The 13,897-nt window shown below is 37.5% G+C and overlaps 1 protein-coding gene across 9 annotated transcripts in view; it reads right to left on the bottom strand.

Moving 5' to 3' along the window:
- Positions 1-13,897, bottom strand: part of Fry (FRY microtubule binding protein) — a 376,400-nt gene that overhangs the window by 184,706 nt on the left and 177,797 nt on the right. For all 9 annotated transcript variants that reach the window (XM_048800797.1, XM_048800790.1, XM_048800793.1 and 6 more), the window contains one exon: positions 6,559-6,758. In XM_048800797.1, the coding sequence (XP_048656754.1) occupies positions 6,559-6,678 (120 nt within the window). In that variant the 5' untranslated portion in view covers positions 6,679-6,758. The remainder of the gene's footprint in view (positions 1-6,558; positions 6,759-13,897) is intronic.

Genomic DNA, 13,897 nt, shown 5'->3' with positions numbered 1-13,897 from the left:
TCATGTTGCTACATTAATGTTTCATTCATTCAATCATAAAAAATTTTTCATTCTTTCTTTCAAAAAAATTTACTATGTACTGTATGATTGTCCCAAACGTGGAAACATGGTGTGTGTGAGCACGCATGCATGTGTATGTGTGTGGCAAGATGCGGCAGACACAAGTATTGTCCCCAAATAACTTATAAGATAATACCGTATTTTTTTTTACTTAAAAAATTGTTGCCCCCAACCCAAAAATACATTTTATACTATGGTCTAGTTTACATACATTTAACTGAAATTTTCATAAAACAATATTTACCCTAAAAATCTATGTCCTCTGCTATTTTCGGTCCTAGTCTTTTCTAATTCCTGTAATTCAATGAACACAGAATAGTTTGCTTGAGAGAATGATATGGTTGTTCTGAGGAAGGAGAGATTTAAAGGCATATGGGAGTTTGAGTAGATATGGGCAAGACTCAAGAGACCAGGGAAGAAATTTTTAAAAATTAAAAAAAAAAAGAAGAAATTAACACTAAAAACTTTTACAGTCAAGGAAGTATGTCAGGTAGGCTGAGCAGCTAAGATGCATTCTAGGGAGAGGTTTTGGCACACATAAATGCATGATGGCAGGCAAGAAACATGGTACATGGAGGATGTATGCTAGGCTGTGTCCAAAAGTGAAAACATGTGAAATAAAGGTTTCTAACAAAAAATGTAAGGAACAGGGTTGTACTAGGATTTATTAGATGGAATCAGAGGGAGAATTGGTTACAAACCCCGCACTGTTCCTTTTATTAACCCCGGGGACATCCCATCTTGCCATGGGAACATCTGCTTACACCAGAGTCTCAGAGGACCACCCTGGCTTTATCTGCATGAGGAGTAAATCAAGAATTCTGCAGAAGTGTAGGCAGGATGATGGATTAGGCAAAAATAAGGAAGAGCAGGAAGGTAAAGTGGCAGCCCAGGAGGAGGGCTGTTTTTCTCACCATCCTGAAGGTGTTTTTGTGGTCTATATGGAGAAAGCTGTGGGCCTTGAGGGCTGGGATGTTGGACAAATCAGATGTTTTACAATAAACAGTGAACCAGTAGGGGAAAAAAAAGTCTACACACTGATCTAGGAAGGTGAAAAGCTATTCCAGTGGGTTCTAGGTTAAAACAACCAACCAACCAAACAAACAAGTCACACCTAAGAATTTGAAACCACAAAACCCAGTTTTATGTGAGCTGGGGGCTTACATTTGCATTATATACTAGTATAGAACTTTCTAAGCCAAGAAAACAATAGATATCTGTCTCTAGATAGCAATAACTTTAGGGCCACAAAAAGGAGCAAAAGCAGAAAAAAAGATGGAGAAAGACTCCTATATAATGACTGCAAGTGAAACTCATAGAAATAGAAGCTCCACTAAAAAATTGGTATGGAAATTTGCAACGTATATAAAAAACAATCTACCACTATCAAAAGTTATCAGATACAACAGACAGAAGTTATAGGCCCCAAACACTGATATAATAGAACAATAATATAAACAAAGACAGAAAAATGTATGTTTAGGTGATTGAAGACATAAAATAAAGTTGTATACTTAAGAAAGGAAAATACAAAATGGGAGGAAAAACATGCCAAAGACATTCTAAAAAAGGCCCAAACAGCACCCCTAGGAATGAAAAATGAGGTTGTCAAAATTAAAATTCTCCATGGGAATGATAAGCAACAAATTAGAAATGGCTCAAGAGAGCATTCATGAATTGAAAGATAGATCTGAAAAAATTACTTGGAATGTCATAGATAAAAGAAGAAGTATAACATGAAAAGGTTCAAAATACATCTAATAGGAGTGCCAGAAAGAGAGAATGGGGTAATGGATAAATGGATAAATGGCATATTAATACACTTAATAGTTAAGAATTTTCTAGAATTGATGGAAGATATAAATCCTTAATTCAAACTCAAGAAACAAGAAATAAAAACAAATTCCCATCCAATGCAGTGTAGTGAAAGACTGGAACACCAAACACATAAAAGCAGAGAAAGACATCATCTGTGAACAAATAATAAATCAACTGCAGACTTTTCAATGGCAATGATAGAAGTAACAGAGTATAATATAACTTCAAAAGTCTAGAAGGAGAATGAATGTGAACCTAGAATTCCATTCCCAGAGAACCACTGCTGATAAATGAGGGGGAAATAGGACATTGAGATGAACAAGACTGAGTTATTTATCACCCACTGAGTCTTTCTGTATTTTTTATTTTGAAATAAAAATAACTTTAAACAGGCATAAATAACTCATTTAGCTTGTTTAGAATATTTTGCTTGGGAAAGGTGAAATAATGGTGACGGAGCAAGAGCAAAGGATATCAAATATTCCCAAGAGGCAAAAAGAAAAGAAGAAAATGAAAAAGAAAATTATTGACTTACTCATAAATATTAATGAATATGACCTGAATATCTTTTGGGTACAAAGAACAATATGGCTGAACAAGTAAAAGATGTTCACAAATACACTTATTTAAAAAAAATCTAAAATTTTCTTTTGCTAGGATATTTTTATTTGTCACACCCCCCCCCCATCAAAGTTAGCTATTTGGGTAACTTTATTTATTTGACATAAATAAAACTTTAAACTTTAATGTAATGTAATGTAGAACCTATTGTACACAGTCTGTTAAACTGGTATGGGATTCTTAGTCATGTAAAATTGAAAAATACAGATTCCTATGTAGTATTCCAAATAATAAAGCTATACTTCCAAATTTTTGAAAATTTTCTTTGCTGCTTAAAGTTTTAGTTATGTTAAGGTTAATGGAATACAATTTTGTGATTTGATACAAACACATATGAGTTCAGAGTTCTAATGGATTCAACATCTTTCTTTCTTCCTTTTTTTGGTGGGGGGATTACTGGGGATTGAACCCAGGGGCACTTAATAACTGAGCCACAGCCCCATCCCTATTTATATTTTATTTAGAGACAGGGTCTTGCTAAGTTGCTTAGGGCCTCACTAAGTTGCTGAGGCTGGCTTTGAATGAGATCCTCCTGCCTCAGCCTCCCATACTGCTGGGATTATAGGCGTGTACCATGTTGCCCAGCAATTCAGTCTTTCTAAATGAGGTGATAAATAGGAGAATACTTTTATTAGAATTCCCCTATTAGAGTATGTACTCTACATAACATAAAAAATAATACCTCTTGGGATGGTGGTATAGCTCGATGGTAAAACACTCGCCTATCATGCTTAAGACCCTGGATTTCATCTCCAGCACCGCATAAAACAACAATAGCAATGAAACAAACAACAAATAAAAACAAAGAATCCTTCTTGCTGTGACTGCAGAACAAAAATGCCAAGTGCACATTTATACTTTTTGAATCAAATAACGAAACAAGATACAGAATCCATTATGGTCACTCTCCTATAAGGAAGCAAGTATAAGGACAAAAAATTACTAAGCAATTTTCAACAGACAAGAAATGGATAGGGCACAGAAATTTATATCTGTGCCAAAATACACAAGGGGAATAAATAGCTTCTTTCTATAAAAAGCAACAATACCAAAAATTGATTGCATATATTTCTTCAGGTAAAAACTCCAAGCCATCAGCACCTACCAGCTCTCCGACTAGGCACCCAAGGACAACTGTCTGATGAAGAAGTCTTGTGCTTTTTTTTAAATTCCGTCCCCTTTCGTTTTTCTCATTTGGGAATACTTCAGTTGCTCATGGAAAGGAACACAGAGCCTACCTCTAATTAGAAGAATGCTGGGGCACATCTGAGTTTCTCAGGCCTAATGCTTACTCAGACAAGAAAAGAGGCCATGTAGACAAATTCAGAGCTGAGTAAAGAAGAAAAAGTTAAACCCAATCTATGTCACATCAGGAATCCTTAAAGGACAGTGTTTGAACTATTGTTCTGGAAATATGGGTGGCTCAAAAAAAAGAATCTCTCTCAGCTATTGTACATACTTCTCAGTTCCTGGGGAAAAGTCACCAGGATGCTCAGTTTCTAAGACCCTTAACTTGCCATTTTCATCCTTCTCTGATGTTGAGTGAAATTAATCCTCATTGTGCCTTCTTCCCTGGGCTCCTCCATATGCTATGGACCCCAAGGCAACTTTCCTCCCTCCACCTGGGAGCAGTCCCAGCTTCCTAGGCAGCCAAACTTGCTGTGGATCAACATTGTTCTGGACAAAAGGAATTGAGAACTTGACTTGGCTAACTCAGATCACAGAAGAGCTTTGTGTTGGTCTGTAAGGTGAGTGAAGATATCTTTATGTGAAGATGTTCCTGCAGAGACTGGCAACAGAGTGCACTTACTGCAGGTCAGAGTTAAGCTCTGACTTCACCCATCAATAAGGTGTGACCTTAAGCAATTACTTAACCCTCTCTGTGCCAACTTTTCCCATATGTAAATGGCAAAAGACCTCAGGTCATTGTAAAGATAATAAGTGAAGCACAACCTGGCACACAGTAAGTACAACATAAATATTATTTACTACTAGTAGTTAGAGTAGTAGAAATATAAAAACATAAGAGGCTTGCAAAAAAGGTGCTGCTCTTTAAGTAATTTAAATTGTAAAAACAAGAAATGTTTCCATAATAATAGAAATTCAATAAATGATTAAAATTTTATGAAAAGAATGTATAAAAATGAGCTCCAATGATCTAATAAAAACTTTAAAGTGCAAAATTTATAATTTCCAGGTAAACACACTTAACACATGAACTTGAATTTTGACTACCAAACTGTCAACGGTGATTCTTACAAGTCATTTTTAACAAATGATGTTGTGCTTCATCTACTACCTATTTCCAGAGATGATGCTGTGGGCTGAATAATATTGCTCTTGATCATTTTAAGCTATGATTCTACAGAACAAACTCAGAGTATCTTCTCATGGCTCCAGTATCCTCACAGGAGGCACAAAGCCCTTCATAGGAACAGCTGCGTCACTAGGAATTCCTTTCCTTCTCTCCTATTGTGTGTGGCCACGCCAAGGTCAGAAAACAAGTAATCTGAATCTACCAATTGCACTTTCTTCCTTCCTGAGTGTCCTTTCATGATTTCGCAGTCCTCAGAGCCCTGTTAAAGCAATTAACATAAGGCTGACCCAGGCCTTATTTTCCAACAGAAGCATCTGCAAAGACACTGACGCCCAAGGACATCATCTGTCTAATAAGGAATCTAAAGGTGAGTCAAGAATTTCCTATCTTCCAACTATCAGAAACTAAAGTGAGGTTTCACAACTGCTTGACAAAACACGAACTCTGACAATACAGTTCGGAGAACCTTATGTTCTCAAGCTGGAAGTCCAGATAGCCACTTGAAAAGCAATGATTTTTCCCCCTCATTTATTTTGAAAATATGGTGAGGGTCTGGGGTCATAGCTCAGTGGTAGAGCACTTGCCTTGCATGTGTGAGGCATTGAGTTTGATTCTCAGTACTGCATATAAATAAAATAAAGGCACATTGACAACATCAACAACAACAACAAATTTTAAAAAGCATGGTGAAAATTTTTGCCTTCAGCATATAAACATAGCAGAGACTCTGAACACAGTTTTCTATAATTAATACTCTTCTTAGCTTATGTTTATAGTCCTGAATGCAGCAGTGAAGTGGGCTACTGAATTTGATTTACTGAAGATCACTTTTAAAATTCTCTACACTCAAATTTTTTTCCTTTAACCCATTAAGTCCCAAAGTCTTCAGTTCCATGAGTTTTTCAACAAAATTGACACAGGTGCATTAAAATAGGTTGGAAATTATAACCTAGAGCTTATGTATCTTTTATAATCCTTTATGTATATTTTTAAGTATATATGGAAGTGTATATATACAAATTTTTCAAATGCTTTAATCCTTCACCTATTATTTTTCTTAAAAGAATAGAACTATAAAAATATAATATTTATTTCAAAGTAACCATGTGTGTGTGGTATTTGTTGCTCAGCTTAAGTTTTTATGTGTTCTACATCTTGGACAATGGAACAAAATGAGTTAAATTAGGAAACCTAACTAAGATTTTGATAATTACCTATATCACCTGTGATTAAAAGGGGGAAAAACAGTTTTTTAAAGTAAAAGGATATGAATCATATTAAAAATGTAGCACTTAATATTACAACTTATTAGAAAACAAATCTATTCTTTGCCAGAATGGCAAAATCTGGTAAACAGCCATCTTTCCTTATCTGTGGGGGCGGGGGGCGGATTGGTTCTAGGATCCCCTTTGGATATAAAAATCTGCAGATGTTCAAGTGCCCTGTATAAAATGATGTACTATTTGCATCTAATCTGGACATATCATCCTATATACTTTAAATAATCTCTAGATGACTTACAATACCTAATATAATGCAAATGATACGTAATTAGTTGTTAAACTGCATTGTTCATGACCCACAAAATATTAAGCACATTCAGTACAGATGCAATTTTTCCCCCCAAGCCTCTGATCTGAGTTTGGTTAAATCCTGGATGTGGAACCTGCAGACACGGAGGACTGACTACATCCGTGTACAGATGAAGTTTTAAAAAGGCAGGTTTAATGGCACAGACTCACCAGTGGCTCTGCCATAATGATGCGGATTTTGCGTTCGGCCTGAGTGGTGAAGTTGACAAACAAGCTCTTGAGGACATATTCTCCTGGTTTGCTGTCAGGGTCCACGTTGATGGGTAACATGGTTGGCGGCCCTTTCTCCCTGTGTGTGCCTGAAGCAGGTGGAACCGGAGGCTTGATGTAGCCGTTGCCAACTGGAGAAGCTGAAAAACAGAATGGATGTTCTTACCGGCTGAAAATAATATCATAAATATTCAGTCGGGGTGTGTACAATCATAAATATAAGGATATGAATCATATTAAAAATGTAGCACTTAATATTACAACTTGGCAATGTTATTTAGAAATGGTGATAAAATTTACTTTTATGATATCAGGCTTGCATTACCACAGATTTGACAATCTAAAAAATTCTTTTGGTTACCAGACAGATACAGCTGATGAATTCTGTAATCTATAAGATGCTTTTGGTTTCTTTTTTAGAAGCCAGGAAAATGGACTGAGAAAATTTATATGGGAGAAAAAGTGATTTCTTGTCCAAGTTTTTCTAATGGCAGGAGCTCTCTGTCTTCTGCGCTTTAGCAGAATAATGGAAAAGATTTTGGGGTCATAGCTTCTAGAAGTCTCCAAGATCCAGTTGGCTATTGCTCTCAAAAGGGAGGTACCTTTAGAAAGCCTCAGGCAGTGCTATTCATGCCATCCAAAGGATGAACTTAAATTTTCACTCCCATCACCCTTGGCTCAAGTTGGGATGCCTTGCTTAGGTGTGTGTGTGTGTGTTGGGGATATATATATATATATATATATACACACACACACACACACACACACACACACACACACACACATATAAAAATATATGAAAGACATAATAGATATTCCTGTTTTGTCATATATACATACATGTATCTGTTTTCATATATATATGAAATTTATTTTTTTAACAGTGCTGGGCCTGCAGAATACCAGTCAAGCACTCTACCACTGAGCCACAACCCCAACACTTGTCCTTTATAAAATGTGTAAATTCCCTACTTGGATCAGATCTTGAACAGGGGCAGCAATCAGGGCTCCTAGTGAGTAGTAGTCTCTGCTCAGAATGCAGATTTCATGTCTCTGTTCTTTATGTTCAATTCCAGCATGCACCCAGCCAAATACTTCTGATGAAGTTAGGCATCAATATCCAATGAGAGAAATGTAAGAACAAATGTACTTAGGACAGACATTAGGAATGCTAAGGACAGGATAATGACAAAGTAGACTTTCAAAGGCAGCATTCAGTTTCAGATGACTGGGTACAGAGATTAAGGAAAAGAGTCATGAGAAAAGTGAATTTCCAGTTTGGAGGTGGGTTTAATTATCAACAGAATGGTGGTGTCATTGATAATGAAGAAGAAAACAAGATCCTACATGAAAGCTGAATATTCATAACTACAAACGAATGCAAGTGTTTTCTTGCTTTGGATCCAAAGCCCAATTCTGAGAAGGCCACACAAATGTTTTATTTTATTGAATTTACAAGCATATATCCAATTGCACATTGATGATTCTCCCTCATTTTTCCTACCCCATCTGCTCCAATTCATTTTTCCTGTTCAGGGGTTCCTTATATCTCAGGAGGTCTTTCCAGATCTCAGCTACTACCACACCATAAGAATATGGCTTCTCAAGTTAGAACGATAAAATAAAATAAAATGTGTTGTAAAGTTTTTCTTTTCACCTCCCTATTCCTTTTTAGCCATTTCCTCGTCTCAGCCTTTGGAAATCTATGTCAAGATTATAACAGCAGCTGACTTTATTCCATTTACTTTCCATACCCAACCGGTCTCTTTCTTACATGGCTTCCGTCACAACTTTTATCTATTTACAACTTTCAATAGCTCCCAGTTATCTTCATCAAGCCTCAAACACACTGGCCTCAAGGCCTTTAGTAGTTTGCCTCCCTGCATCAAAGACCCATTGAAACCCTGACTGTCCGGGGAGCACACTATTCTTATGTACATTTTCCCTTCTTTCTTTCTTACTGCTGCCATCCCTCTCTGCCCATCTAATCTTCTTCTTTTACAATTGGTCAAGTGGTTTGCCTAGGATTGGCCCCTATAATTGAGTCATATAATCGTTTTAGCTGTATCCCTGAAAATTCCCTAACAAGACAGCTTGCCAGATGTAATATGCTGTCCTTCAGTGTCCATGGGGGATTGAATCCAGGATGCCCTGGTGACACCAGAATCTAAGAAGGATCAACTCCCTTACGTAAAACATGCAGTATTTATATAAAACCTAGGCACATTCTCCCATATGCTTTAAATCAGCTCTGGGTGACTTAAAATACCTAGTGCAATATAAATGCTATGTAAAGCGTTGCTACATGGTACAATGATAAGCAACAGAAAGCTGCATGTGCTCAGTAGAGATGTAATATTTTTAATCCAAGATTGGCTGAATCCACAGATGTGGAACCTGTGGATGTAGAGAGCTGACTACACAGAGGTCTTTGCACAGATAATTCTCAATAAATCTTAAATCACTAACTAAACATAGCTTCTTACTTCATTTGTATATGTCTAAGAGTGATTCATGGGGTGGGAGATACATTAGGAGAATCAGTAATGTCACAGTCTCTAAAGAACAGGGCATACTATTTGTGACATAAGAGTCATTAAAAGCACCACAAGCAGCTTATGGAAAGATACTATTTATTCTAAAGGGGCCTGTGTGAAGTCAGGTGACAAAAATAAAGTGCTGCCCACCCTTCTCCCCTGCCTCCCACTCTCAATGCAGGGACCCTGTAGAAGCAGGACGCCTCCCCAACTCCAAATTACAGAGGTACATCATAGCCCCATAAGCATCTTCCTATAAGCTGGGCATCGAGCCACAGAACTGGAGACTGTAACATAAACCTAAAACGTCCACTTGGAGTACAACTTCTTACTATCTTTGGTTTTCCAGAGTTGAAACCACTTCTAGATGGCAGCAATAATTGAGTTGATGTAAAATACAATTGGGAGACCCGATCCATAATTACAAGACTCCTGGGACAAAATGTCATAACTCTAGTGAGGATTTTCATGACAGTGACCTCTGGCAGTCCTCCTGCAAAGCCATATTTTGAACCTGATAGCTGAAATCCAGACACAAGAATACCTTTCAGATAAATCTTCCGTATAAAAGGCCAAAGTACCAATTCATTGCTATCATAAAAAACATTATCCACCTGTATTTCAAAGCCAGATGTCTTTGTGAGTACAAAAGTCTGTGCACATAGTTCCCGAGTGAGCTGGAACTATCCCAGTGCAGCTGGGTCTCAAGCCAGGCACAGCAGAATCAAAGTGATGGCACCCTTCCCTCCGAGTCCCACGCAGATGGGCTTGGGAAGATGGAGACACAGAGAAAGTGTGATGGAGTGAGAGTCCTTGAACTGCATCCACTCCCAAGTTTCAGTAACCCCTCTTTCTCTCACCACAATTAATTCCTAATAAATCCTACCCTTAGCCGGCATAATTTTCAAAAGGAAACATGACATGGTACCTGTCAATAACTTACTTATTTGGTGAGGATCTATTTGAGAACTAGGAAATTCAGGTTCCCTAATCATCAAAACTGAGCCACAAAGTCCACCCTCGTCTAAACATCACCATTAGGAAAAAAAAAAAAAAAAAAAAAAAATCATTAGGCCCTCCCTTGGGACCTCTAACTCCAATCATTTGTCTAATTTCTAAGGTCACGATAGTCTGGAAGCAGAAAATTATAAGGGAAGGGTGTAACTTCCTACAGGTAGAAACTCAAGCTACCCAAGAAGGAAAAGATGAAAAGGAAATGTCATCATCCAGAAAGTCACCAGAGGAAATTGCCTGAACCTGATGGCCTCACGGGTTTGGATGGCTGCTGGCTCCATCAGGCACACGGCCATGATTAATATTCATGATGGATGGTGACTCTGAGTCCCTGTACAGACAGGTAAGGTAAGGAAGGGGAAAGATAAAAGTACAAAAGGTATAAACTTACTCTCCCCAGGAATCCAGCTCTCAAGAATTCAACCTCTTTCTTCCTAGATCCAAATTTTAACTAAAATTTATTTTTGATTGAAAAATAAAACCAAATAAAATAAGACATGGATGCAGGAACAGCCATACTTCTGCTCCACTTTTGAGCTTTGCAAATGCAGGCTGTGATGGTTGGAGTCTTCTCCTCTCTACCTGGGATGCTGTCCTTCCTTTCAACCCAACTTGGCAAGCAAATGCTCCCAGCCTTCAGGGTCAGGGTCAATATTCCTGCCTCCACCTGTCATTGTAGGGTCTCTGGTTTCCACAGTCACCCTACTGTTCCAAGAGGACAGGATCAGTTTCCTGTACCATAGGGTCTCTTGAAATATGGATCCCTCACAGTGAAAGTGTCCTGGCAGGTCATTTACATCACACCTTCTCCTTCTAAAAATTTGTTGAAGGAACAGTTTTTAATTTGTTGTTTTAAAAACCTCTCCCACTTAAATTTATTGCACATGAGGATTTTTATCTATTTTATTTCTGTTTAATTGGGATAAAGTACACATAACAGAATTCATCATCTTAGCTATATTGAAGGGTACAGCTCAAAAGCATCCATGCAATGAATTTTTTAGCTTCGACTCCATCTCACTTCATTCCTGTTTCCTTCTTCATTCCATTTTTCAATTTTCACCTAACAGCTCAAGATGCCTAGAAATGAATGTTCCTGGTATGGGGCTGAGGTGGGTGGAAAGGAAGGACACAATTTTCACACATTAATTAGGTCTCTAGTTACGTATCCCTTTCAAAATTTCCTTTCTCTGTTTTCTTATTTACATTTTAATCTTGGACTTTCTCTCCATTACATTCTGTTGTTTTGTTAATGTTCTTCTTCTTCTTCCTTTTTTTTTGATTAATATCTTTTATTATTTTTATTCCAAATTTTGTTCCCACTTGTCTTTTTCTGAATTGTTTTAGATATTTTCCCTTTTTTACCGGGTCTCCACATTTTCTATCAAGCAGGATCTACTCCTTTATCTACACAAAGTTGGTTTAGGCTCTATTCTTTTCCTCTTTATTAGCTCTATTTTTGGCCACAGGTGATGACCTCTGAACGTGACTCCATTTCCCCCCAATTTCACTGATTAAAAGCTTCACTTGCAGGCTGCCTGCTCTCAGGTCCCTGGTACAGTTTCCCTAAGTTACCCCCATTTCCAGGAATGTCTAACCTTCTAATCTCAGCACCAAGAAAAATTCCCCTCCATAATTTGTAGTTCAGTTACATTTTCATTATGACACTGGACAGAAAGAAAATGCCAACCTGGGTATCCTCCTATAAGAGCCCCAGAGGCCAAAGGTGGAAGTGGATATGATAGGAAAGCCACTGGTTTTCTTGGTTAGATTTTCAGAAAAGTAGTTCCATCTCTTACTAGAGGGTATCATTCTTTTCACGCCCTCATTTCTAACACTATTTACTTAGTGAGTACCGAGGTGTCAGGCACTGTTCTAGGTGCTGGGAGAATGGCAGCCAATAGAGCCTGTTACACTGCCCAGAGGCAGGGCAGTGATCAGCCGTTTCCTATGTAAGCACACACACACTGTGTCAGACTGCAAAAGTTCTAAAAGAAAAATTAAACAGAATAAGTGGCTAGAGGAACCTGCTCTTCTATACCTGCCTGAGGGCTTTCGGATGCTGTGATCTGGGGTTGCCACAGAGGGGAATGGAAGCTCAAAATATTCTTGAATTCAAAGAAAACCCACTGGGCTGGTGCAGGTCTGCTCTTCCAATCCACCCCTTTGGCCTGACCTCTGTCTGTGTGCCAGTGTGGGTGGAGATGGGCATTTCAGCCAGCCTGTGATGGGCATGAATCAAAATGCCCAACAGACACATGGCTTCCGCATCTCCCTTCACCAAGTAAGTGCCTTAGAAAAGAGGTACTTTTACCTGTTTTCACCAGTTTGCAAAGACAGATAAGCACACACCCAGTTGTTCAAAATACCCAATGCTGTCTCTGATGCTCCTCTTACTGGAATCTGACTGAACATTTGGAATAGAAGATGGTTTCCTTTATTTATTTATTTTTAATTTTAAAAATGCCTCCAACATAGTATGCGGTAGGTCTTCTTCCTAGAAATGTGGGTCTGATTAAGCAAATTTTCTTTCCAGAGAACAATGTAAACTTGCCTTTCAACAAAGGAGTAAATTTATGAGATTTCTTTACTCACAGTTGGATATAAAATTATTCTTTCTGCCAGTTCTAAGTACCTTGTTCGTTTTGCAGGTGTTGAGGGTGAACCCTATTTGTTATTGATAACTGGGATCTTTCCTTGGAACCACTTTCTCTCCCAAGTCCCTCTTTTCCTGTAAGACTGATTTTATTTACTGGTATTACAGGAACATTTCATAAAACATAATAAACCAAGGATGACGCAGCTACCATGAGAACATGTCACACTGTGTATATAACAATAACAAATTGTCCACTAATGTATTTATGAGCGTGCTTAAGAAATGGCATGCTAAAAGGTACTGCAAATTCTCAAAATGACTAGAAACCTACAAAGTCATGTGAAGTCAATTAGGATAAAAAGAAAACAGTCTCCACACATGATAGGAAGAGTTATTTTCCTCGGAACAGTTGTATTAAGAAATGAAAAATGTTGGGATAAGAAGAAACAATTAGTTTGAGCATCAGAAAAAGGTTGCATAATAAAGTGACAGATGACTTGTAAATAATTTAAAGTAGGCCAAGGAAAAAATAATGTCAGGTAAAAAAAATAACCAGAAATAATTTTGGCTGTAGAAGAAAAATACATCCAAAGGCACATTAAGTTCTGTTTTAATTAGTTTCCATAAAATTCTGATAATGTACAATGTAACTCTGTTTTTATGGATTAAATACATACCTTCTTTCTCTCTTACACTATTTAGTTCTCCTACAATTCTCAAATTGTGTAGTTTTAGGGTCCACAAGACATCTCCAGAAAAACTGGTATCTTTAGTCTTCAATATAATCCTAATTTGACATACCCTAACAATTTGCTTTTTTAAAGGTGAGATCATATAGGTTCAGAGGGCTTAATGACTTTCCCAAGGTCACAAAGCAATCAACTCAGGATCCAAGCCTGTGTCTGCATGACAATGTATCTTGTAAACATTCCACATTACCCAATCTTTTCTGAAAAAAAATGTATTAATTTTATTATGATAAAATCACTAAACATGAGATCTGCTCTCTTATTTTAGGTATAAGATGCATAATTATTGACTATAGGCACAATATTGTACAGCAGATCATCAGAGCTTATTCAGCTTGCTTTACTAACAATATCATATCCACTGATTAGCAACTGCCCAT

The sequence above is a fragment of the Marmota marmota genome, unplaced genomic scaffold (assembly GCF_001458135.2).
Source record: "Marmota marmota marmota unplaced genomic scaffold, marMar, whole genome shotgun sequence".
Lineage (NCBI taxonomy): Eukaryota > Metazoa > Chordata > Mammalia > Rodentia > Sciuridae > Marmota > Marmota marmota.
This window is presented reverse-complemented; position numbering and strand designations above follow the sequence as displayed.